We start from the raw sequence: 27,848 nt of genomic DNA, 5'->3' as shown, positions 1-27,848 counted from the left end.
AATTTATGTAACTGGTTAGAGTGCGGAAACAAGTAAGTGCAAAGCCTGAACGTGATGATGTAAGCAGATAGGAAGTTCTTAGTGTGTCTGGTTCAAAATAGGCTACTCCTATCAATTCAGAAAACTGATTAGAGACAGAAGAAGGACTGATTTAACAGGTATAAAAAGTAGCTTTTATGGTGGCATTTTTACTTTACTAACACACAGAGCATTGTTGGTGGTTTAATAAGATTTAGGGGCTGATTTACTAACCCACGAATCCGACCCGAATTGGAAAAGTTCCGACTTGAAAACGAACATTTTGCGACTTTTTCGTATGTTTTGCGATTTTTTCGGATTCTTTACGAATTTTTCGTTACCAATACGATTTTTGCGTAAAAACGCGAGTTTTTCGTATCCATTACGAAAGTTGCGTAAAAAGTTGCGCATTTTTCGTAGCGTTAAAACTTACGCGAAAAGTTGCGCATTTTTCGTAGCGTTAAAACTTAACGCTACGAAAAATGCGCAACTTTTCGCGTAAGTTTTATACGAAAACTCGCGTTTTTACGCAAAAATCGTATTGGTAACGAAAAATTCGTAAAGAATCCGAAAAAATCGCAAAACATACGAAAAAATCGCAAAATACCGATCATTACGAAAAAAACGCAATCGGACTCCATTCGACCCGTTCGTGGGTAAGTAAATCAGCCCCTTAGACATTGAAGGTGAACAACCCCTTTAATAAATCAGCCCCTGGCTCTGGGGGCCTTGGAATGCATCTGTTTACACTTCTTTTTATCATTCAGTGTTGTCTTTCTTTATTAAAAATATAAAACTCTTTTATTTACAGCTGTAACATGTCCACCTCCGAAACATGTATCAGGTGTTATATATAATCCACAAAGAGAAGAATATACATACTTGGAGTCTGTAAAGTACCGATGCATTGCTGATAAACTTGAGATTATAGGTGAACGTTATACCTTCTGTACAGAGGATGGAACCTGGAGCAATCATCCTCCAAAATGCATAGGTGGGAACTCATTTTTGAAGGTGTCATGATAAAGTTAGTATATGTTCCCTTTCCCAGGGGCTAACTCCATTTCAAAGTTTTTGTTCCTGGTGAAAACTGCTTCCCACATATCCCTGCTGGGCTGTGATTGAAAACCCTAGGTTCTAAGCATTGCAGATAATAAATCCTATAATTGTATTACTTTTTGGTGGATTGTAATTCAACCCTTTAATGGCCATTCCATACACACCTTGGGTGAAACACTCACAGAAATGAGACATGATCATTTCCAGGCTGACTGATACTACTGATTACATACATGGTTTGTCATCAGTTGGTCAAGATTATATTTATGTTATAGAGTGGTCAGAGCAGACCAGAAAAAAGGCTTCTATGGTGCAACGCATGCACACACCAATCTACAGTTACTTTAAAAAGTGACTAAAATTGTGTACAATACAATCTTGTGTATAGTCAACACAAATGTAATTTAATACATATAAATAAGTTAGCAAACTGGATCAGTTTGGTCAGTTCAGCGAACTTGTATGTAGCAGCAGTTCTTACATTTCTTTCTCCTTCTCTCATATGGATTTCTTATTCCTATTATTAGATGTCATCTGCCCCAATCCTGTGGTGCCATATTCAAATAAGTTGTCAGGATTTATTAACCCATATAAACTGAATTATGCTGTTACATTTGAGTGTAAAGAAGGTTTTTCAATGAAAGGATCTGACACTATAACGTGCGGCATTGATAGTCAGTGGAAACCACAAATCCCCAGCTGTCTGCGTAAGTAATCATTCTGAATATATGAAAGGGCAACTAAAAATAAAGGTAGACATATGGTATATAATGTGGTTTATAGCACTAATCTTTATTAACATTAAGTTAGCAAGTTGAACAATTGGTTTTAGAGAACTTTGTATTGTGAAAATGGTTCTCACCATTATTTATTGTATGCATTTCTTTTGCTTGATTTAAGGTGTTAACTGCTCAATTCCTATGGTGCCTAATTCAAAGAAGTTGTCAGCATCTATGGGTCCATATAAACTAAATGATATTGTTAGATTTGAATGTGTTAAAGGTTTTGCAATGCAAGGATCTGACACTATAACATGTGGCGTTGATAGTCAGTGGAAACCACAAATACCCAGCTGTCTGCGTAAGTAATAATTCTGAAAATATGAAAGGGCAACTAAATATAAATGTAGACATACTGTATGGTATATAATGTGGTTTATAGCACAAATCTTTATTAGCATTATGTTAGCAAGTTGGACCATTGGTTTCAGAGAACTTTGTATTGTGGAAATGGTTCTCACATTTTTTTCTCTTACACATTTCTTTTGCTTGTTTTAAGGTGTCAACTGCTTAATTCCTATGGTGCCTAATTCAAAGAAGTTGTCAGCATCTATGGGTCCATATAAACTAAATGATATTGTTAGATTTGAATGTGTTGAAGGTTTTGCAATGCAAGGATCTGACACTATAACATGTGGCGTTGATAGTCAGTGGAAACCACAAATTCCCAGCTGTCTGCGTAAGTATTTATTTTGTATATATGAAAGGGCAACTAAATATAAAGGTAGACGTATGGAATAAGATGTGGTTTATAGCACAAATCTTTATTAGCATTATGTTAGCAAATTGGCCCATTGGTTTCAGAGAACTTTGTATTGTGACTGTGGTTCTCACATGTATTTCTCTCATAGATTTCTTTTGGGTTTTTTTAAGGTGTCAACTGCTCAATTCCTATGGTGCCTAATTCAAAGAAGTTGTCGGCATCTATGGGTCCATATAAACTAAATAATATTGTTAGATTTGAATGTGTTGAAGGTTTTGCAATGCAAGGATCTGACACTATAACATGCAACATTGATAGTCAGTGGAAACCACAAATACCCAGCTGTCTGCGTAAGTATTTATTTTGTATATATGAAAGGGCAACTAAATATAAAGGTAGACGTATGGAATAAGATGTGGTTTATAGCACAAATCTTTATTAGCATTATGTTTGCAAATTGGCCCATTGGTTTCAGAGAACTTTGCATTGTGACTGTGGTTCTCACATGTATTTCTCTCATAGATTTCTTTTGTTTTTTTTTAAGGTGTCAACTGCTCAATTCCTATGGTGCCTAATTCAAAGAAGTTGTCGGCATCTATGGGTCCATATAAACTAAATGATATTGTTAGATTTGAATGTGTTGAAGGTTTTTCAATTAAAGGATTTGACACTATAACATGCGGCGTTGATAGTCAGTGGAAACCACAAATACCCAGCTGTCTGCGTAAGTATTCATTTTGAATATTTAAAGGGCAACTAAATGTAAAAACAAATGGCATAAATAGCTCTGTTACTTGTGACTGGCCGATGTAAATCTAACATTTAATCGCAAAGGAAAGAATGCTTTTCGGCTGTTCTGGATTTCAGTTATTTGGAAGTTACTACCAATAATCCTATAGTACTGGACAACAAATTAACTTCTATAATAATGCAATGGAGAGCACATATTAACCCTTTCACTGCCAGCCGTTTTGGACAAAGTGGAACTTCTACTGCCAGACAGTTTTTGAACATTTTGCACTGTTTCACTTTAGGGGCCTTTCCTCGGGGGGACTTTTAGCTTACCCAGGAAAACAATATTGGTTTTTTTTCAGGACAACCTAAGCTTTTAAAATATGGTGGAGTTTTTGTTATTCTAATAATAATTCTAAATGTCTAAAAAATGAAAAAAATAATATTTTCCATTATATAAACACATACACCAGAAGCAAAAATTATTTTATGCATGAAAATACAACTGATTTGGAAAGTCCCATGTCTCCTGAATGTGCCAATACCAAATATATATAGTTTTATGGAGATTTCTCACTTGTATAGGTCAAAAACTCCCTGCAGTACACTACCAAATTTACAAAGCACTGCTCCAGAAAGCTGAATACTTTAGATTTCAAGGCCAAAAATTCCACTAACAGAAAGTTTATCCCAGAAAATTATACATTTTTAGAAAGAACAGATTCGGGGAAATTCAGAATAGGTAGAACTGTCTGTCTACTCCAAACTACCAAGTTGCAATGCTTTCCTAAAGTTATTGGGTTTTATCCAGTATATAGTATCTTATCTCCTACAGGTCATAAAGTAACCAGATAAAACACCCTAAATATGAACGCCAGGGGTCCACTGAACAGTTTGATGCCCAATATGTATAGGTTTACCTAAGTATGTGGCATGTAGGAGCCCCAATGTGAACTTACCCCCATATGATCTATCATTTCTGTCATTTCAGCTTCTGCAAAATCAACACATTTACATCATTATATGTGGGATAACGCTAGTAAAGAGTACATTCCCCCGAGCAACTCATATACTTTTGGAAAGTACACATTCCTCCGAATCTAAAATGGGTACCCATGTCTTTCTACTCCAAAGTACCAAGCCGCAAAACTTTCCTAAAGTTGGCAATTTTGATAACATTTCGAAAAATCCTCTCAAAGCTTCCAGTTTCCAGCATCTTATCTCCCATGCATCATTAGGTACCAAGATAAAACACCCTGAATTTGAACACCAGGGGTCCACTGAACAGTTTGATGCCAAATATGTATAGGTTTACCTAAGTATGTGGCATGTAGGGGCCCCAATGTGAACATACCCCCATATGATCTATCATTTTGTCATTTCAGCTTCTGCAAAATCAACACATTTACATCATTATATGTGGGATAATGCTAGTAGAAAGTACATTCACCCCAGAAAATCATATATTTTTGGAAAGTACACATTCCCCTGAATCTAAAACAGGTACCCATGTCTTTCTACTCCAAAGTACCAAGCTGCAAAGCTTTCCTAAAGTTGGCAGAAAAGTCATATTTTTGGAAAGTACACATCCCCCTGAATTTAAAATGGGTACCCATGGGTCCATGGGTTGTGCACACTAATTTCATGGCTTATCTTTACCTAATTCATAAACACATGGCAGTTTTATGAGGGGTAGAAGCTGCAGAAATGTAGCATGACCCCTAAAAACCATATATTTTTGGAAAGTACACATTCTGACAAATCCAACATGGGTTAAGAAGACTTTCTGCATCAAAGTACCAATCTGGAAAGCTTTCCTAAAGTTAATGGTTTTTATGACTTTACTGAAAAAGGCCTAAAATTGTTGCAATTTGCCATATTTATCTTACAACATTTCTTACGTATGTAGCCTACTTTCGTTGGTTGTGCTGCTACTGAGTATTACTATGGCGCTACAGGAGCCCTGAGCCCCACTTACTATGGGGGACAGGTGTCTTAATGCTGTTTGGCGTGCCCCCACCCAGGGGTGATTCTGTGGGACTACAACTCCCGCCCTGGGAACCTGATGTGGTACTTAACCCTTGACTGGGATCCACACAACTCCCGGCACCTTGCCCCTCCCGTGGGGTAGTACCTTACCGGCCAGTAGGTGATCCTTTAGGTTATGAAAGATCCGTACACAGAAGGTTATGTTGAACCAAATGAAGTGCTTTATTTGGGCTGACCTCTCCAGGAGTGCAACACATACAATCAGGGCACCTTCTCCTTTACTCCACTCATAGAGAACCTCTCTCCTATTGGGTCCCACGGTACTCCCGCCAGGTGATCCTATCTACTTGCTCCCCCCCGGTACCCTCGCCAGGAAGACCCTCTCTAAGGGCTCTCCCCGGTACTCACGTTAGGCGGACCCACCACAAGGACTCACGCCTGGACACCCTCAGATTAGGAATCTCCCATCTAACGGTGACTGATCCACCTACCTAGACACTTTGGTCCCTGATCTCCAGCAGATGGATTGCTGGGGGGTCTTAACCCCTCTACACTCCTGGAGGGGCAATGTCTGCCCATTCTAAATTGTTCTCCCTACATACCACTCCTGGAGCAATCTATAACAAGGAACTTCTAAAGTATACCTAAACTGGTGGAACACCTCTCCAGAGGCAGTCCCAGAGCTAGGACCTCACAGAACATGGCTGCATGCCCTTTTATATCCCAGCACCCCATCTAGTGGTTGCTGGTAAGAAATGCAGGGGAAACTCCCTTTTAGCCCAAAAACATCTAGGAACACATTTAGGTGTCCAAATCCCATGAGGCCACCCTATAGTGCCTGTCTAAATGGGAACCCACCTAAGGGGCCCAAATCTGGGGATCCCTACACGTATAATGACACATCACCCTAATATGAATGCCAGCGGTCTACTGAACAGTTTGATGCCCAATATGCAAAGATTTACCAAAGTATGTGGTGTACAGAGGCCCCAAATGAAAATAGTGCATAGGAATTTTCTCAGCTGCCAACACAATTTCTGCAAAAAAAGCCCAATGACTGTGTATTATGTGCTGTAAGACCCCCTAACTGTAAAACCATATATTTTTGGAAAGTACACATTCTGACAAATCCAACATGGGTAAAGAGTCCATTCTACATCAAAGTACCAATCTGCAAAGCTTACCTAAAGTTAGTGGTTTTTATGACATTTCAGAAAATCGCATAAAAATGTTGCAGTTTGCCGCATTTATCTCACACAATTTCTTGCGTACAAAGGCAAGTCACCCCAAATAGGAACACCAGAGGCCTACTGAACAGTTTGATGCCAAATATGCATAGATATACCAAAGTCTGTGGTGTGTACTGACCCCAAAATGAAAATAGCGCATATGGATTTCTCACCTGCCAACTCAGCTTTTGCATACAGAGCCCCCTGACCGTGTATTATGTGCAGTAGACTTCCAGAAAACCATATATCTTTGGAAAGTACACATGCTAATGAATTCAAAATAGGTAAAGTCATTTTTCTACACCAAAGTTACACATGGCAAAGCTATGCTAAAAACAGATCAGGAACACTTATACAGGGATAAAAATGCAATAAAACCACAAAAATTGTGCAAATTAGTGAAACGACAAAATAAGACACACGACAGTGTAATTAGTGGTCAGAATATCTAAGCCAATAGTCATGCTGTCAAAATAAATAGTTTTTAGGAAAAAGAAACTAAAAACAAAGTGGTAAAAAAAAAAAGTTTGTGTACATGTCTAAAAGTTGTGTGACAGTGTGTATATAAGTGTATATAGGTGTAGATAAGTGTGCAAAATGAAAAAAAAAACTGCAAAATTGTGTGCTGTATGTTGTGTGTAAATGTATGTAAGTGTGTATAAATGCAAAAGAAAACAGCCTTACCTGTCCTGGCGCTGCAGTCCTGGAGCAGCAAATCCCCCTAGACAGTGGGCCGGCGCTGGGATGGAAGCAGGAAGTGGGACCAAGCAGCGATGCGATCACGTCTGCTGCTTGGGGGTTGGCCCTGGGACAATCGCTTCGCAGGGCCGACATGACAGCACCCCTGGCTCATTGCCCACTTGGCACTTCTGCAGAGAGTAACCTTATCTGCCAAACAACGTCGTTGGCAGATAAAGCCTTTTACTGCAACGACATACGCCGTACATCGTTGGCAGTTAAAGGGTTAACGCAAGGCATGTATGTATGTATGTATGTAACTATATTTATAATGCCCATAAGGGTACGCAGCGCTGTACAATCTTACAAAATACAAAATTACACACAGGGAGGACAAGTGTATGTATATATATATATATATATATATATATATATATATATCAGTCCTGGTAGTGTCTGCACTCCAAAGCTTAATACTTTGCGGGGTGCACAGCCAAAATTCTTTGAGAAAGGTCCTAGTAAGGACCAAAACGTCTGATTTTTTAACAATATGTCTTGAATAAACTTTTGAAAAATTTTAAGGGTGTGCCAGCCATGGAATATTTATTTCTATATATATATATAAGGGAGTAAGTGCCATGTGGTATGAGACACAGTAGGAAAGAGGTCCCTGCCCTATAGAGCTTACAATCTAAGTGGTTGGGTAACGTACAGGCACAAATTGGAAGGTAAAAGTGCACCAGGTATGGGCATTTGCCATTAAGAGCAGGACTAGGCAAAATAGTGTTTTAGTGCTCCAGAAGGTAACAGCTGAGCTTTTTCTTAAAGAGAGTTAGTGAGTGTGGAGGTATTTGCAACCAAACACACTTCTGCACTTGGTTGCCAGTTTGTCCATCATTCCTCTATTGATAAATATTGTGCACTTATGATGCTGGGGAACTGTGGAGATACCACATGTAGATACCTTTACTATCCAGGGCATAAGGACCCAGTTTAAATTGTGGAGAAGAGACTGAGTAGTCAAATAGAAAAACAATCTCAAATACCTTTTTTTACCTTTTGAATGTTAACACGTTACAAAAAAACACTGGAACATTCCATAAGGAAACACATTTTTAAACACAATATGGAAGTAACAAAATATATTTGAGAGGGAAAAAAGGCTGACAAAAGGAGATTATACATGATGAGATTCAAGGCCACATTTTGGTAAACTGGTGGAAAAAGATTTGAAAAATGTTAACACAAGTGAACATAATGGTGGCATTATTTTGGTTAAAGAAAGAAAAGTTTGAACATTTACAAATGGAATTAAAACAGTGTCATCAGCACTACCACTAGGGGCAAGATTAGTTTGACAAGACAGAAAATACTATTTAAAGGAAGGTTTCATGACAATCTAAATATAGAAGCAATTATAGTGAATATTGATGTTTAATATTTTGCCTACTGTACTGCTATGTTTTTATATAAGAGCGCTGCACAGGTACGCACAGTTAATGAATCCTGGTGAAACTCATATATTATTACAGGTATAGGACCTGTAATCCAGAATGCTTGGGACCAAGGGTATTCCAGATAAGGGGTCTTTCCGTAATTTCCATACCTTAAGTCTACTAAAAAATCAATAAAACATTAATTTAACCCAAAAGGTTTGTTTTGCTTTCAAAAAGGATTATTTATTTCTTAGTTGGGATCAATTACAAGGTACTGTTTTATTACTACAGAGAAAAAGGAAATCAGTTTAAAAATTCTTAATTATTTGATTAAAATGGAGTCTATGGGAGACGGGCTTCCCGTAATTTGGAGCTTTCTGGATAATGGGTTTCCAGATACGGGATCATATACCTGTACTTATAAATGGTTAGGTAGTATGCTAAATATTATATTAACATTATACATTTTTGTATACCTTTTGTTGTATTAAAGCAAAAATAATGGCCCATGTTCACTTACATAGACAAAGTGTTCAAAGTTTAATTTCATGCGCTATTGCCATGAAATGCTGTACCTACTACAGTTGTGTCCAATTTGTCAAAATGGAAACCACTGCACATGCCCTTAATGTGCTGAATATTTTTTAAGTATGGCATAATTTCAGACTGCCAAATTCTTCAATAAGATTTCAGTGTGTCATAAGATTTCAGCATGTGTGTGGATCTGACACTGAGATGTGCAGTTCCAAAAATAACATTAATTACTGTGATGCATTTTTTTAGCCACTGCAGGAGAAGCCTGTCCAGAACCTATAGTGCCTCATGGCATCATAAGGAAGCAAGAAAATGTCTTAAATGGAACTTCAGGTTCAGAAGGATATAGTGTGGGACAATTGGTTAAAATAGAATGTGACCTTCATTATGGATTGAATGGGCATAACATTTTAACTTGTGGATCAGATTTACTCTGGTATCCTAATATTCCAGTGTGTCAACCTAGTAAGTATTTTTTCTTTTTTAAAAAAAAAAAAATGTCTTAATGGAAACAGCTGCAGCTTTTCTTCCTAATAGTTTTTGATTATAATGTAACTTATCACACTTCTGTATTACACAATGTTTACTGAAAACTGCAGTTGTTTTTCTGAAGGAATTAGCCAATAAGCTGGAGCCAATTAATGCAGCTGTCTTTAAAATAATCAGCTGCTTTCAGCCTTTTATGTAATTCTGCACACTTTTGTTCAGGAAACCCACCCATGCTGGGAAGCACTCGGAAACACAACTGAGAATTTAGTTTTATTAAAATATATGTATATAATTTAAAAACAGATGTAGTAAAACTGCAGCACAGACAGAATTAACAATAAGTGATGTTCCCCCCCCGGCAACCCTGCCACCCATCGTGCGCACATTTGTGTGGGAGGGGGGGACATGATTTATGTAATTTCCAGGTCTAGCAATATATTGAGCAAGCAGTTGAAATTAATAATTATATTCCTTATCTCTTTTTTTAGAACATTTCTGCCCTGAACCAAAAGTTTTTCATGGACAAATAATAAATGGGACACCAGTTTACTTGAGAAATGGGATTGAAAAGGGCTATAAAGTTGGTGATGTTATAAAACTAAAATGTGATCCCAAGCACCATTTAAAAGGAAAAAACTCCATATTTTGTGGATCTGATATGAAGTGGCATCCTAGAATTCCCATCTGTGAGCATAGTAAGTGAAATTCATTTCCATTTACAGGTTTAACCAACAAGTCAACAGGGTTGAGGAGAGCGCCTCATACGTATGCAAATAAGTCAAAAGGGATTCTGGGAAAAAAATCCTTAAGGCTCTTAGGATAAACCCATATAAATGGGATTTTTCTATTGGATAAAGCTCACCCACTGGGCTTTTAAAGCAGCAGCCAGGATAATAGCTGATCAGATTCCCAACTACAGACCGGTTTCGCCATTCTTGAGGCTCATCAGTGTAGTGAAGGGTTTTCTGATCAGCTGAGGTAGAGCCAGGAGTGGGGATTCACGAACAAGTCAAAAGGTTTAACCATAAACATTGACTTAAAAGGTAGTGTCTCATTACAATGAAAATTACTAAAACTTTTTATGATAATTTATGTACCCCCTTTTGTAAAATATGAGGATATTAGAAGTCACCTTGAAGTTTCATGACCTGTATAAAAGCACTTGGACTGCGGCCTTGTGCTTTTGTATAATAATAAAACTTCTTGGTGACTTACAATATTCTTATATTTTCACTATATAGATGCGCTGCAGAAATAGAGCAGGTATAATACATTTGAACAGATAACATGATACCTCACTGCCCTCACTGTGAAAAACCACCTACGCTGCATTAATGGAAGCTCTGTTCCTCTAATCTAAAGGGGTGGCCTCTGGTGCATTGATAGTTTTTATGGGAAAAAAGAACACCCCCTATCTGCCCATATTTCCCTTTAATGTACTTGTACAGAGTAATCACGTCCCCTCGCAAGCGCCTCTTTTCCAGAGAAAAGAACCCCAACCTCGACAGTCTAACCTCATAGCTTAAATCTTCCATCCCCATTACCAGTTTAGTTGCACGTCTCTGCACTCTCTCCAGCTCATTAATATCCTTCTTAAGGACTGGAGCCCGCAAATTTGTAGCACATTGGATTAATGTTGAAATGTGTTCAAAGTTGATTTATTGGCTCACAGTGGCATATAGACAATGTTTCGGGGCTCACAGGGCCCTTTATCAAGTCTAAACAAGCAAGTAAGTATGTGAGGAAGTTGGTGGTGTGAGGAGGAGGGGAAGGAACAGGAAACTGGTGGGTTGGATCAAAACAAATTAATTGTATTGCAACATATACAGGTATAAGTAAGATTAATGTCCAATTCTCAAGTTCAGACAAAATAAAACATGGTTAGTGATAAATCGTTGTGTTACCTGACAAGCATCTTTTATTATTCATTCTGCCTACAATACCCATGATCCTCTCTGAAACCTTTCAACATACGCAGATGAAGTCGTCCACACACAGAATCCATAATTCAAAGTATTTTTTTGTTGAAGGTTATCGAATACTATATGCCTATATGCAGCTGTGAGCCAATAAATCACATTTGAACACTTTTCAACATTAATCCAGTGTGATTGTACTGTTCTCACTATGTGTTATTTATCTTTTTGTGCAGTGACTATTCAGTTTGGAATTTCAGCACCTATCTGGTTGCTATGGTCTAAATGACCCTAGTAACCAGGCAGTGTTTTGAATGAGAGACTGGAATATGAACAGAAAGGGCCTGAATAGAAATATAAGTAACAAAAAGTAACGCCAACAATAAAATTGTAGCCTCATAGAGCAATAGTTTTTTTGGCTGCTGGGGTCAGTGACCTCCATTTGAAAACTGGAAAGAGGAAGAAGCAGGCGGCAAATAATTCAAAAACTATGCAAATTAAAAAGTTGATAAGAATTGGTCACACTGTAACATACTAAAACTTAACAAAGGGGAAGGTGATAAACTAGGGAGAAATGGAAAATAACAGTGCTTACTGAAACTGTACATTATACAGGTATGGGATCCATTATCCAGAAAGTACTGAATTATGGAAAAGCCCTCTCCCATTATAAGAAAATAATTCTAATTTTTAAAAATTATTTCCTTTTCCTCTGTAATAAAAAAAACAGTGCCTTGTACTTGATCCCAACAAAGATATAATGAATCCTTATTGGAGACAAAACAATCCTATTGGGTTTAAATGTTTTTTTTAGTAAACTTAAAGAGATACTGACACCAGAAATTAAACATTTTTTTACATCTGTCATAATGTTGTCTTTGCATGCTATTTATGTTTGCCTTAAAAGTATCTGCCTGATGCTTTTACATCAACTATCTGATACCCCATGAGGGGGCGGCCGCATTTGTGCAGCAGGAGTCCGTTTGAAGCTATAACTGACAGGCTGAGTAGGGACAGTCAGGTTGGCAAAACAGTCAGGCTTGGGGACTTCAAGTAACAATTACTTACAAAAGCAGTGCTATCAGCAAGAAATGATCAACATGACCTATAGGGAACTTTATATGTACATTAATATTTTGAAGAGTAGTTTTTTGGTGTCAGTATCACATTAAGGTGTGGAGATCCAAATTATGGAAATATCCCTTATCTAGAAAGTCCCGAGCATTCTGAATAACAGGTCCTATACATGTATCATCATAATATAGCAAAGTACAGGTATCGGACCCCTTATCCGGAAACCCATTATCCAGAAAGCTCCGAATTACGGAATGCCCGTCTCCCATAGACTCCATTTTAATCAAATAATTCAGAATTTTAAAACTGATTTCCTTTTTCTATGTAGAAATAAAGCAGAACCTTGTAATTGATTCCAACTAAGATATAATTAATCTTTATTGGATGCAAAACAATCCTATTGGGTTTAATTAATGTTTTATTGATTTTTTATTAGACTTAAGGTATTGAGATCCAAATTACGGAAAGACCCCTTATCCGGAATACCCTTGGTCTCGAGCATTCTGGATAATGGGTCCTATACCTGTATATACAGGCTGCATGGGGTAGAATCACTGCAGATTAAATACTATAGCTGTTACCAGTGTAAAGATGGCAGCTATACTGATCCTTTTCCTGGATTACACATGGTGACATGGTAAAGTATGGTAACCCAAGGAAGACATTTCTAAAGGCAAAACTTTATAACCATCTACCTATAGTATTCAATTTGTCAGTTGCACTCCCTTCAGCTGTGGTTATTTTTAACATGACACGATCAAATTTTTTATCTCTGCAATATATCAACTAGGAAAGGCTTTCTTCGGGGTTAAACACAGAAGGAAAATGGAATAACTTTAAAATATTTCTTAACAGGTAAGACATCACAAAGCGAAACCTTTATGGTTTGATAAAAGTGTTGGTAAGAAGTTGAGGTACAGGTTGGTAAGAAAAAACATACTTTTAAAGCATTCAAGTTAGCTGGAACAGCTGAAACTTACATCAGCTTACAAGCAAAAATAAAGATAGAAAAGGATATTTTTTAAATATGTAAATAGTAAAAAAAAATTCAGCAAGAAGGGGTGGGGCCGTTATCACAGGGGGGGGCAGTTGATTGATGAGAACAGGAACAACTAATGAAGGCTTCCTAGTTAATAGATCCATTTCCAGTAATATACCTACTGATGCATGGTTTACTCGGGAGAAATTTCAAAACATGTAAAGGTAAACAAAGGTCTGGACTGGATGGTATTCATTGAGGTCTGGCATGGTGCTGAGAGACTAGTGAATTGCTGAGTTGGTGTCACTATTCAAAAAGGGATCCCATTAGGTCTGCTAGTCTGACATCAGTGGTAGGAAAGCTTTTGTAAGGGACAATAAAGTATAGGATACTTGAATATATTGCAAATCACAATACTATGGGGCTGATTTACTAAAATTTATTTTTTTCTGGCCTTTAACCCTTTAAGTGCCAGCCGAATTCGTCATTTCGGTTCCCCCCAGTGCCAGACGTTTTTTAAGCATTTTGTACTCATTCACTTTAACAATGTTTTTTGGTAGGAAAATCTCCACGAAACTAGGGAAATTATATATCGTTTTTTTCGTCACTAATTGGGCTTCGACATACATACCAAATTTTATAACTTTTCTGGAGATATGATGTGTATTTTGGGTGAAATATGTAAAAAAAAAAAAATTATGAAAAATTTCTGTATATTTTGAGGTTTTTTTCCATAGAAAAGTTAATTTTACTCACTTTTTTTTATTGTTTGTAAAAGCCCTGATACTCCCAATTCCAACGATACCAAATATGTGGTGGTACCCCACAGTTCCTGTCCAGAAGTAACCCCCAAACTAAGGCAATACTTAGTACAATATCACACCAGAACAAAGCAGAAAAGCGCTTGTAACAGTTAATGCAGCATAACTTATATGTAAATCTAAAATATCCCCTCATGTTTGGTATCTTTAGAAACTACAGACCTTCAGGTTTCTAGGTGCAATGTAGTTTTCACTCAAAAGCCAAATACCTTTTGTCAGTGCATTGTGAAATTTGGAACTTTTTATGACATTTTTTTTTTTTTCTAAAACGTAAACTTGGACGCATGATCAAATGTGGATTTGACAAAAAAAAATCTCATAAAAATTTTCTAACAAAGGCATATTTGAAAGACAAACTTCTCCTGAATAAAATGATGCCCCATATGTATGGGTGCACATAAAGACATGGGCACCAAACACTCCAAAGCAGGGGCAATGCACAAGGGCAATTACAGCTAAAAATGTGGGGGCTGCGCTCTATGTGCACTTCCTGCAGTTTTTCAGTGTTAACCCCCCCTACCTGTGAAATAACCCCCACAAACTATATATTTCTGAAAAGTGCACACCTTCAGCTATTCAGAGACACCACTCTACATGGAAAATTGTGGCCGCAGTCCCTTGCAGAAGTAAGCGCTTTGGTCAGAAATCAAGGAAAAAACAGATAAAAAACCTAGATTTCTCCCCAAAATCTCCATGGCAACTACCAAAAACTTACTAATCATCAATCTGCAAGTTCCCCTGAATAAAACGATACCCCATATGTATGGGTGCACATAAAGACGTGGCCACCAAATGCCCCAAAACAGGGGCAATGCATAAGGGCAATTTCAGTTGAAATTTTGGGGGCTGCGCTCTATGTGCACTACCTGCAGTTTTTCAGTGTTAACCCCCCCTACCTGTGAGCTAACCCCCACAATCTATATATTTACGAAAAGTGCACACCTTCAGCTATTCAGAGACACCACTCTTCTCTTTCTACATGGAAAATTGTGGCCGCAGTCCCTTGCAGAAGTTAGCGCTTTGGTCAGAAATCAAGGAAAAACTAGATACAAACCTAGATTTCTCCCCAAAATCTCCATGGCAACTACCAAAAACTTACTAACCATCAATCTGCAAGTTCCCCTGAATAAAACGATACCCCATATGTATGGGTGCACATAAAGACGTGGCCACCAAATGCCCCAAAACAGGGGCAATGCATAAGGGCAATTTCAGTTGAAATTTTGGGGGCTGCGCTCTATGTGCACTACCTGCAGTTTTTCAGTGTTAACCCCCCCTACCTGTGAGATAACCCCCACAATCTATATATTTACGAAAAGTGCACACCTTCAGCTATTCAGAGACACCACTCTTCTCTTTCTACATGGAAAATTGTGGCCGCAGTCCCTTGCAGAAGTTAGCGCTTTGGTCAGAAATCAAGGAAAAACCAGATACAACCCTAGATTTTGGTCAGAAATCAAGGAAAAACCAGATAAAAACCTAGATTTCTCCCCAAAATCTCCATGGCAACTACCAAAAACTTACTAAACCTCAATTTGCAAGTTCCCCTGAATAAAACGATACCCCATATGTATGGGTGCACATAAAGATGTGGCCACCAAATGCCCCAAAACAGGGGCAATGCATAAGGGCAATTTCAGTTGAAATTTTGGGGGCTGCGCTCTATGTGCACTACCTGCAGTTTTTCAGTGTTAACCCCCCCTACCTGTGAGATAACCCCCACAATCTATATATTTACGAAAAGTGCACACCTTCAGCTATTCAGAGACACCACTCTTCTCTTTCTACATGGAAAATTGTGGCCGCAGTCCCTTGCAGAAGTTAGCGCTTTGGTCAGAAATCAAGGAAAAACTAGATACAAACCTAGATTTCTCCCCAAAATCTCCATGGCAACTACCAAAAACTTACTAACCATCAATCTGCAAGTTCCCCTGAATAAAACGATACCCCATATGTATGGGTGCACATAAAGACGTGGCCACCAAATGCCCCAAAACAGGGGCAATGCATAAGGGGAATTTCAGTTGAAATTTTGGGGGCTGCGCTCTATGTGCACTACCTGCAGTTTTTCAGTGATAACCCCTCCTACCTGTGAGATACCCCCACAATCTATATATTTACGAAAAGTGCACACCTTCAGCTATTCAGAGACACCACTCTTCTCTTTCTACATGGAAAATTGTGGCCGCAGTCCCTTGCAGAAGTCAGCGCTTTGGTCAGAAATCAAGGAAAAACCAGATACAACCCTAGATTTTGGTCAGAAATCAAGGAAAAACCAGATAAAAACCTAGATTTCTCCCCAAAATCTCCATGGCAACTACCAAAAACTTACTAAACCTCAATTTGCAAGTTCCCCTGAATAAAACGATACCCCATATGTATGGGTGCACATAAAGACGTGGCCACCAAATGCCCCCAAACAGGGGCAATGCATAAGGGGGGGCTGTGCTCTATCTGCAGTTATTTAGTCTAAACACACCCATAACCTGTGAAATAACCCCCGCAAACTATATATTTCTGAAAAGTGCACACCTTCAGCTATTCAGAGACGCCACTCTCCTCTTTCTACATGGAAAATTGTGGCCGCAGTCCCTTGCAGAAGTTAGCGCTTTGGTCAGAAATCAAGGAAAAACCAGATACAAACCTAGATTTCTCCCCAAAATCTCCATGGCAACTACCAAAAACTTACTAACCATCAATCTGCAAGTTCCCCTGAATAAAACGATACCCCATATGTATGGGTGCACATAAAGACGTGGCCACCAAATGCCCCAAAACAGGGGCAATGCATAAGGGCAATTTCAGTTGAAATTTTGGGGGCTGCGCTCTATGTGCACTACCTGCAGTTTTTCAGTGTTAACCCCCCCTACCTGTGAGATAACCCCCACAATCTATATATTTACGAAAAGTGCACACCTTCAGCTATTCAGAGACGCCACTCTTCTCTTTCTACATGGAAAATTGCGGCCGTAGTCCCTTGCAGAAGTCAGCGCTTTGGTCAGAAATCAAGGAAAAACCAGATACAAACCTAGATTTTGGTCAGAAATCAAGGAAAAACCAGATAAAAAACCTAGATTTCTCCCCAAAATCTCCATGGCAACTACCAAAAACTTACTAAACCTCAATTTGCAAGTTCCCCTGAATAAAACGATACCCCATATGTATGGGTGCACATAAAGACGTGGCCACCAAATGCCCCCAAACAGGGGCAATGCATAAGGGCAATTTCAGTTGAAATTTTGGGGGCTGCGCTCTATGTGCACTACCTGCAGTTTTTCAGTGTTAACCCCCCCTACCTGTGAGATAACCCCCACAATCTATATATTTACGAAAAGTGCACACCTTCAGCTATTCAGAGACGCCACTCTTCTCTTTCTACATGGAAAATTGCGGCCGTAGTCCCTTGCAGAAGTCAGCGCTTTGGTCAGAAATCAAGGAAAAACCAGATACAAACCTAGATTTTGGTCAGAAATCAAGGAAAAACCAGATAAAAAACCTAGATTTCTCCCCAAAATCTCCATGGCAACTACCAAAAACTTACTAACCATCAATCTGCAAGTTCCCCTGAATAAAACGATACCTATGTCTGGTTGCACATAAGTACATGGCCGCCAAACCTGAAAATGCATAATATTGGGGCTGCACTCTATGCACCCCTTTTTTTTTGCCTGCACCCGAATGAATGGGATACGCTCGGGTGCAGGCACATGTAGCCGATATACGCATGAAAACGCGTGAGAATGCAAAGTCTCGCGTTTTCATGCGTATATCGGCTACACGTGCCTGCACCCGAGCGTATCCCATTCATTCGGGTGCAGGAACAAGTAGCAGGCGTAGGGCTAAATTTTCGGCAAGCGTTTTTCCACTTGCTGAAAAAATCAGCCCTACGCCTCATGTGGCATCAGCCTAACCCTTGGCAATAGAAACTACCAGAACAATCTTAGCACCTCTGGACCTTTCTAGAACAACTGAAATCAAATGGAATAAAACCACTAAAAGCAATCAAAGAACAATAGTTGCAATGAAATCGGTAAGAGCCCTGGATCCACCAATGTCACTGCAAAAGCAACCTTTTTGGGGGCACTAAACACACAATAAAGAACAATGCAAAGATAAAACACCATAAAATCAGTAAAATCCAATAAAACCACCTAAACCAACAGAAGAACAATAATTGCAATGAAATCGGTGGTCAGAGCCCTGGATCCACCAACGTCACTGCAAATTCAGCACCAAATAGCAATAAAAAAAGTTACAGTGCAATAGAATAATTCAAAAACAGAAATCAATTATGAAAATGCCAAAAAAACACTAAAATGCAACCAAATAAATCAGATAATTATAGAGCAAGATCAGAAATAAAGTTTTAGTAAAAAAAAAAGACTGCCAAAGAAAGCAAAGAAAGAAAGAAAAGAAAAGAAAGAAAGAAAAAAAAAAAAAAAAAGTGTAAGTGTGTGTGCAAGTGTCTGTGTGTGCTTGGGAAAGTTGTAAATAAGTGTGTATGTGTACAAAAGTGTAATAATGACAAAGATAGAAGAAAAAATGCAAAAAAAAAAAAAAAAAATTTTTTTAGACAGTTGAGATAGAAATAAGCAAAATAAACAGTGGTAGAGAGTTGTAGTTCAGCTTACCCAAGGCAGGCAGACGATCAGGGGCGATCAATCCAGCAGGAAGGCAGCAGGGGAGCTCCATCTTGTCCGAAGTGCGCAGCAGGAGTGAGGAGCCGACAGTAGGCGGCGATATTTAAAGGGACAGCAGTGGACACGTCATCAACGCGTGTCCACTGCTGTCATTGGCTGGCGACGCGATCGGTGCGGCTGGGGGACCCGGATCGGTGAGTATGTTCTTCATTGCTCGTTGCCTAGGGGGATCTGAGGGGTTTACAAGCGCTGCGCTGCTTTAAAAGCGAGCGCAGCGCTTGTAAACCCGACAGTGCCATTGGACGTAGATTCTACGTCCCATGGCACTTTGGTCCTTTAGTGCCTTGGACGTAGAATCTACGTCCCATGGCACTTAAAGGGTTAAAGTTGTATAAACTCGACATGGTATAAATTTGAATAAAACTCCATCATTGTTGTATTTATAAAATGTCACAATATTGCTGTTATTGGTCGTATGAATATTTTGAGTTTGTTAGAAAATCACATTTTCAAGCTGAAAGTATTGTTAAAACTCGAAATTTGAAACTGGGTATAATAGAAAACAGTGGTGGAAATAACTTACCAATGAAACTAGGTGAAATAGAAAACAATGATAGGATTAACTTTCCCTTGAAAATGTTTGAAATAGAAAGCAATGATGGGATTAACTTCCCCTTGAAATTGGGTAAAATAGAAAACAATCATAGAATGTGTTTCCCCTTGAAAATGTTTGAAACTGAAAACAATGATGGGATTAACTTCCTGTTGCCAGGAACATATTTGTAATTGGATAGAGAACTGGCTGAAGGATAAATTACGAGTGGTGATAAATGGAACATTTTCTAATTGGACCAGCATTGTTAGTGGAGTACCGCAGGGGTCAGTCCTTGGTCCTTTGGTTTTTAACTTGATTATTAATGACCTGGAGGTGGGCATTGAACGAACTGTTCCTATTTTTGCCAATGATACTAAATTGTGCAAAAATATAAGTTCCATGCAGGATGCTGCAACTTTGCAGAGTGATTCAACCAAATTTTTGAACTGGGCAGCAAACTGGAAAATGAAGTTCAATTTTGGAAAGTGCAAAGTAATGCACAGTGGTAGAAATAATATAAATGTGAGTTATACACAAAATCGTAGTGTGTTGGTGGTACCCTCAGTTAAGAAGGATCTGTGGATAACAAAATGTCTAATGCTAAGGTTAGGAAAGCTTTATTGTTTGGTCCTTTGGTGTAGAAAGATGTCCTTACCCATGTTTGATTTGTCAGAATATATACTGTCCAAAAATATATGGTTTTCTGGGGGTCTCTGTATAGTTAGCGGGTCTTACGGCACATAATACGCTGTCAGGGGGCTCTGTGTGCAACAGCTGAGTTGGCAGGCGAGAAATCCCTGTGCGCTATTTTCATTTTGGGGTCAGTACATACCACATACTTTGGTATATCTATGCATATTGGGCATCAAACTGTTCAGTAGACCTCTGGCGTTCATATTTGGGGTGACTTGCCATTACATGTGAAAAATTGTGTGAGATAAATGTGGCAAATTGCAACATTTTTAGGTGACTTTTACAAATGCAATCAAAACTGCTACGTTTAGGAAAGCTTAGTTGTTTTGTAGTTTGGTGAAGAAAGATGTCCTTTCTCATGTTTGATTTGTCAGAACGACTACTTTCAAAAATATATGGTTTTCTGGGGGTCTCTACAATTAGGGGGTGTTATGGCACGTAAAATGCAGTCAGGGCTTTGTTTGCAGAAGCTGAGTTGGCAGGTGAAAAAAATGCATATGCACTACTTTTATTTGGGGTCTGTACTTAACCACATACTTTGGTATATATGCAAATTGGGCATCAAACTATTCAGTAGACCTCCGGCATTGATATTTGGGGTGATTTGCCATTGTATGTAAAAACTTGTGTGAGATAAATGCAGCAAATTGCACGTTTTTTAGGTGATTTTTAGAAATGTCATCAAAACCGCTAAGTTTAGGAAAGCTTTGTTGTTTAGTGTAGAAAGATGTCCTTACCCATGTTTGATTTGTCAGAATGTGTACTTTTAAAAATATATGATTTCCTGGGGGTCTCTGTACAGTTAGGGGGTGTTATTGCACATAATATGAAGTCAGGGGCTCTGTTTGCAGAAGCTGAGTTGGCAGGTGAAAAAATTCATATGCACTACTTGTATTTGGGGTGCGTACAGAACCACATACTCTGGTATATCTATATATGATTTACCATTGTATGTAAAAAATTTTGTGAGATAAAAATGGCAAATTGCAACTTTTTAAGTGACTTTCAGAAATGACATAAAAATGCTAACTTTAGGAAAGCTTTGCAGTTTGGTACTTTGGTGTAGAAAGGCGCCTTTACCCATTTTTGTCTGAATGTGTAGTTTCCAAAAAAAATATGGTTTTCAGGGGTCACCCTATATTTTTGCCTCTTTTACCACACAAAACTGCCCGTGGGTTTATGAATTAGGTAAATGTAAGACATGAAAATAGTGTTTTGGGGTCTATGATACGTTGATAAACCTATGCATATTGGACATCAAACTGTTCGGTAGACCTCTGGTGTTCATATTTAGGGTGTTTTATATGGTTACCTAATGACCTGTGAGAGAAAAGATGGTGCAGAGTGGAGGTTGTGAGGTGATTTTCAGAAGTTTCGTCAAAATTTCCAATTTTAGAAAAGCTTTGCAGCTTGGTACTTTAGAGTAAAAAGACCCATGTCTTTCTACTCCAAAGTACCAAGCCACAAAGCTTTTTCTTTTTTTTTAGATTCAGCAGAATGTGGACTTTTAAAAAATATATGGTTTTCTGGGGTAAATGTACTTTTTGATAGATTTGCCCCAAATAAAATGCAGTAATGTGTTGATTTTGCAATAGCTAAAATGACAGAAACGATAGATCCTATGGGGTATCTTCACTTTGGAGCCCCTACATGCCACATACTTAGGTAAACCTATACATATTGGGCATTAAACTGTTCAGTGGATTCCTGGGGTACATAATTAGGGTGTTTTATCCTGATACCTAATAGTATGTGGGAGATAAGATGCTGCAAAGTAAAAGCTTTGAGGTGATTTTCGGGAATGTCATCAAAATTGCCAATTTTAGGAAAGCTTTGTAGCTTGGTACTTTGGAGTAGAAAGACATGGTTACCCATTTTATATTTGGGGCAATGTGTACTTTTCAAAAATATATGGTTTTCTGTGGTGAATGTACTTTTTTTTTATAGCTTTACCCAGCATAAATTCAGTAAATGTGTTGATTTTGCGATAGCTAAAATGACAGAAATGATAAATCCTATGGGGTATCTTCACTTTGGGGCCCCTACATGCCACATTCTTAGGTAAACCTATGCATATGGGGCATCAAACTGTTCAATTGACCCCTGGGGTACATAATTAAGATGTTTTATCTTGGTACATAATAGTATGTTTGATAAAAGATGCTGCAAAGTGAAAGCTTTGAGGTGAATTTCGGAAATCTCCTCAAAATTAACAATTTTAGAAAAGCTTTGTGGCTTGGTACTTTGGAGTAGAAAGACAGGGGTTACCTATTTTAGATTTGGAGGAATGTGTATATGATTTTCTGGGGTAAACTTAGTTTTTTATAGCTTTACCCCCATAAAATGCAGTAAATATGTTGATTTTGCAGGAACTGAAATGACAGAAATGATACACCATATGGGGGTATTTTCATTTTGGGGCCCCTACATGCCACATACTTAGGTAAACCTATGCACATTGGGTAGCAAACTGTTTAGTGGACCCCTGGCATTCATATTTAGGGTGTTTTATCTTGGTATCTAATGATTGTTGTATGTATCGTTTTCTATGGCAAACTTACTCTAAGTGGAATATTTGGTCTTGAAATCTAAAGAATGCAGATTTCTGGAGCAGTGCTGTGGAAAGTTAGTAGTGTACTGCTGGGAGTTTTTGACCTATACAAGTGAGAAATCTCCATAAAACTATACATATTTGGTATTGGTGCATTCAAGAGACATTGAACTTTCCAAATCAGTTGTATTTTTGTGCATAAAATAATTCATGTTTCTGATATATGTATTTATATTATGGAACATATTATTTTTCTTTAGACATTTATAAGCCTATATCTTGTTACTGCCCTATACTGCCTGTGTGTGTGCCATACATACAGGCAGCATAGGACAGGCAGAGTATGGCACACACAGGCAGCATATGGCAGGCAGAGTACTGCCTGTGTATGCCATACTCTGCCTGCCCTTTGTTCTGGGAGTTTGTTAGCAGTTGGAAATAGCCATTAAATGGTCCCTAAGGTGTGTAATTATGTTCTGGGGGTTGCTGTGCTATCCAAAAGTGAGGAGAAGGCATATGGATTTAAGGGTGTGTCTTAATATGAGATAATATAATTCTTTCACATATGAATGATGGTTTATATCCCCGCAGTGAACCCCAAGCATTTGGGATTTTGCTGCGCTACCACCATTCATGTGGGCATGGTCTTAAAAGTTTTTTTTTAAGATGGGTGTGATTTGAAGTGGGTGCAGCTTAAAAAAGGGGATTGGTCAAAACTGGCTTCCATTAGCAGCCCTCCACGATGTATACTAGAGAAATTCTGACCCTTGGCACCACAGAAGATGGACAGCACTGCAATAGATCATTTGTGCCCAAGTGCAAAGTAGAGGGTACACAGACACAGGTGATCCCTGCAAGTAACAACTGCTGTGAGGAAATGGTACTTCCGGTGTTCTAATAGCAGGTTACATCTACATACTCAATTGACATACACTCAAATCCCTATAGAAGCCATGTTTCCGCAGCTCACTGAAACTGCAGTGTTAAAGCATGTACAACAATTGTGTAGTATGTATTGTATACAAATTGCATATGCAGTGTGTGATTTATCTGGTTATGGAATACTGCCATACTTAGAATTATAGCTATACATTATGTGTGTTATTTTCTGACACTTGTTTCCAAATTGTCCCTTTTTAGGACTTGGGTGCAGTTATCCAGAAATAAAAAATGGGCTGATTGTTCTTAGGAATGGAGACACTTATAATCCAGAACTAAATTTCTCTTTTTTCTTGGGTGACACAGTCCAAGTGAAGTGCAAACCAGGTTTTGCAATGTATGGAAATGAAAGAAGTAAATGTGGTGGCTATTTTGAATGGTCACCAGATCTTCCAATTTGTGTCCAAGGTAAGTTCAGCTGTAATTTGGCATTTAGAGAACACCAAGAAGCGTCTTACAAACTGCAGTGATTTAGCTGTTGAACTGCAATACATTATTTTCAGTTATAGATAGTTAAGCCTAATGTTAGCTATAAATATAAAAGGCGGTAGGTTGAATTTACAAACACAAGCACAAGTGCAATAAGCTAAAATGAATGCATAAATGCATGTTTTGACATTATTCATTAAGATAATTATATCAATACATATTTCTTACATGCAATTGTGTACAAGAAAAGGGAACCTTGGAATTAACACCAACCTTAAAGGCACAGTAATTGGTAAAAGTTTCATGTTTGCTTCAGAAAGACTTCTACAGTTGTGATGTAGCCATGGGGACAGCCAATCAAGGTGGAAAATAATATGAAAAGTCAAAGGTTACATAGCAGATAACAGAGAAAACTCTGTAGAATACAATGGCAATCTGCACAAATTATGTGTTTTCTGCTATGTAACCTGTGCCTTTTCATATTATTTCCCAGCTTGATTGGCTGCCCCCATGGCTACATGTGAAGGTTGGCCAGAAACCTGCAGGCAGTTTACCCAGAGGTGGGGCTGGTCAGGCCGACATCCAAACAAAATTTGTGGGTTCAGCCCAACATCTTCTGCCCTCCCTACCTGTGGCCTAACTATACCCTGCTGCCTCCAGCAGCCTTTATTTATAGGCATAACGTCAGGTGTGGGTCTACAAACAGAGGTAGATTGCTGGGTCAGTGGGCAGGTTAGGGTCTGGTGCAGGTTGACTTTTTGTCGACCCGCATATCAGTACTGCAGTGTATTCCTTTTATGAGGAAAAAGGAATATATTACTACTTTAAAATGTAAGAATAACAAAAGTAATATTTCATATTACTAATTTATGTTTATATCATTTAACAAACATTCAAGGCTATGAGTATTTGTGCAATACTAATGTTAAAGGGTAAATGTACCTCATTATTCATTTCCTATTTGTATGAAGGTTATATTCTCTTAAAGGAAAACTATACCTTCAGAAAGAACATTTAACCAAGAGATAATTAATAATTAATAACACAATGAGTGACCTAGTAAAATGCCTACCACAGGAAATATTAAAGAATCATATCTGCAGGAAATAATGAAGCTCTTACTTTAACAGAAAGAAGTATAATAGCTCTGTCCATTCAACTGGCTAATGTAACCTAGCATGTATATGTAGTCTTGGTTTGTGTGGGAGCACTGTGAATCATTCGAAAAACAAAATTGCCAATCTTAAAATGGCAATTTTCTATTTAGGATTAAACAATGGTCATTACTTTTAGGTTTTAATAATTAGAAGAATAGTAACAATTGTGCTTTGGAAAGCATGCTAATAAAATTTTACATACCATTTTTGTAGGGACAGCACATTAAAGATATACCCTCAAATTAGGTTTTTGCTGAAAACCCTTAGGTAGATTTACTAAAACTAGAATTTTTCTGGCCTTGAAACTCATATAAACTTGGTATTTTTTAGAATAAAACACGATCATTCTTGCATTTGTTAAAATGAAAATAACAATTAATTTCCCCTTGAAAATGTGTGAAATAGAAAATGATAATGGGATTAACTTCCCCTTGAAAACACGTGAAATAGAATACAATGGATGGGATTAAACTTCCCCTTGAAAACACGTGAAATAGAATACAATGGATGGGATTAAACTTCCCCTTGAAAGTATGTGAAATAGAAAACAGTGATGGGATTCATTTCCCCTTGAAAGCGTGTGAACTAGAAAAGAATTGATGGGATTAACTTCCCCTTGAAAGCGTGTGAAATAGAAAACAATGATGGGATTAACTTCCCCTTGAAAATGTGTCAAGGACAGTATTTCTCTACTATTCTAAGCCTCCATAGAACTCAATGGTTTTCGGCAGCTTAAACCTGGAATACTTTTTGTCAGTCTACACAAGTCACAAATTTTTATAAACCTGGAACGTTAGTTCGTTCATCTAATTTTTTGAGAAAATACTCAGAATTATCTCAAATCTTTTGAGAAAACAAAGAAGACAATTGTATACTGCTAAAAAACACATGAGGAAATCTTCAAAACATTCAAACTTTTTTCAGAAAACCTTAGTAAATAGGCCCTTTAATTGTAAGTAATACTATATTTTGACACTGACTGCAAAATGTGTTTTAATATCTTTTCTTTTTTTCCTTTTTAGGCAACAAACAATAAAAATGTTTTGTTTATGTATTCTGATAATGAAGAAGCAAATTAAGAAAACGTAGATGTCGATTTTGTAGATCTCTTCACCTGTCTTAACATAAAATTGATTATTACTTACAGCTTTCACTTCTATCAAGCAAAGTCAGTCTTAATTTGAAAATATGAGCTGGAGTTCAAATATTGCACTTCTTGAATTACTGTGAAATAGTAAACAGAAAAGAAGTATTAAACCTGCTCTATGTTTGAAATAACTGACATTTAAAATATTTAAATAAATGATTTTGTTTTATAGTTGCAGATATTGATTTGATATCAGTTTAACTATTTTAACAATTAAAAATTGAGAGCAGTTGAATTATCCATTGTTGACCTCTCCTCCGGGGGCAGCTGAGGCACTGTTCTTTTGAAACCTACTTTTAAAGAAGAAGGAAAGGCAAAGTCACTTGGGGGTGCCAAAATGTTAGGCACCCCCAAGTGACTTTAATCGCCTACCTTTTACCCCGGGCTGGTGCCCCTGTACGGAGAAAACAGCACCAGCCTGGGGTACCTGTAGTGATCGCTTCCTTTTCCGGCAAATGCCAGCGGTCTGCGCATGCGCAGTAGAGTGAAAAGCCGACTTCTATGTTAAAGTTCGGTTTTTCACTCTCTGCGCATGCGCGCGAGTGAATCAGGAAGGAGGAAGCGCTGCAGTTACCCCGGGCTGGTGCTGTTCTCTCCTAACAGGGGCAGCAGCCCGGGGTACAAGGTAGGCGATTTAAGTTACTTGGGGGTGCCTAACATTTTGGCACCCCCAAGTCACTTTGCCTTTCCTTCTCCTTTAAGGGTCCTTAGACAAGATCTGCCTCATGTTCAGTATACCCAATACAGCAGGACTGCCCATGTAGTCACTATATGCTATAGTCACAATGATCAGTTTAAATTTCTTTTTACTGGCCAAAGCCACTCAGACAGGAGCTACAAAAGCAACAGCAGCCACTCCACTGGCACTGCTTTCTGTGCCTTTCATCTTGCTGATTAAACCAAATGAAAGTAGGTTCAAATAGAAGCACACAAGTTACTGCAACAGAACATCTGTATATATAAACATTAAAGGGGTTGTTCACCATCAAAACACTTTGGGGCAGATTTACTAAAACTCCTTTTTTCATATTTATATTTGCTTAAAAACCTGAAAAAATTAATTTCCAGAAATAGCAGTCAATCATCAAAAGATCTGAACTGAAAATTCACAAATGAAAAAAGTCACTTTTTTGACCTGTCTCAGGCAGGGTCGGACTGGGGGGTGCAGGGCCCACTGGGGCTTCTGCCTCTGGAGCCCCTGCAGCCCCCAATTGCCCCCCGCTGCAGCCTTTCAACCCCCCCATCGGTCCGACCCCCTCCC

The 27,848-nt window shown here is 38.2% G+C and overlaps 1 protein-coding gene across 1 annotated transcript in view; it reads left to right on the top strand.

Annotated features, from left to right (window-relative positions):
• The window catches only part of LOC100495298 (complement receptor type 2), a 35,831-nt gene extending 9,070 nt beyond the window's left edge, over positions 1-26,761 (top strand). Inside the window, exons 2-10 of the mRNA XM_031896210.1 lie at positions 830-1,012; positions 1,605-1,784; positions 1,978-2,157; positions 2,730-2,909; positions 3,104-3,283; positions 9,416-9,622; positions 10,135-10,341; positions 24,056-24,262; positions 26,463-26,761. Coding sequence (XP_031752070.1) covers positions 830-1,012; positions 1,605-1,784; positions 1,978-2,157; positions 2,730-2,909; positions 3,104-3,283; positions 9,416-9,622; positions 10,135-10,341; positions 24,056-24,262; positions 26,463-26,476 — 1,538 coding nt within the window. The 3' untranslated portion in view covers positions 26,477-26,761. The remainder of the gene's footprint in view (positions 1-829; positions 1,013-1,604; positions 1,785-1,977; positions 2,158-2,729; positions 2,910-3,103; positions 3,284-9,415; positions 9,623-10,134; positions 10,342-24,055; positions 24,263-26,462) is intronic.
• Positions 26,762-27,848: the final 1,087 nt, after the last annotated feature.

This window comes from Xenopus tropicalis, chromosome 2, assembly GCF_000004195.4.
Source record: "Xenopus tropicalis strain Nigerian chromosome 2, UCB_Xtro_10.0, whole genome shotgun sequence".
NCBI classification, from domain to species: domain Eukaryota; kingdom Metazoa; phylum Chordata; class Amphibia; order Anura; family Pipidae; genus Xenopus; species Xenopus tropicalis.
The sequence above is the reverse complement of the archived record's forward strand: the minus strand, read 5'-3'. Positions and strand labels throughout refer to the sequence as shown.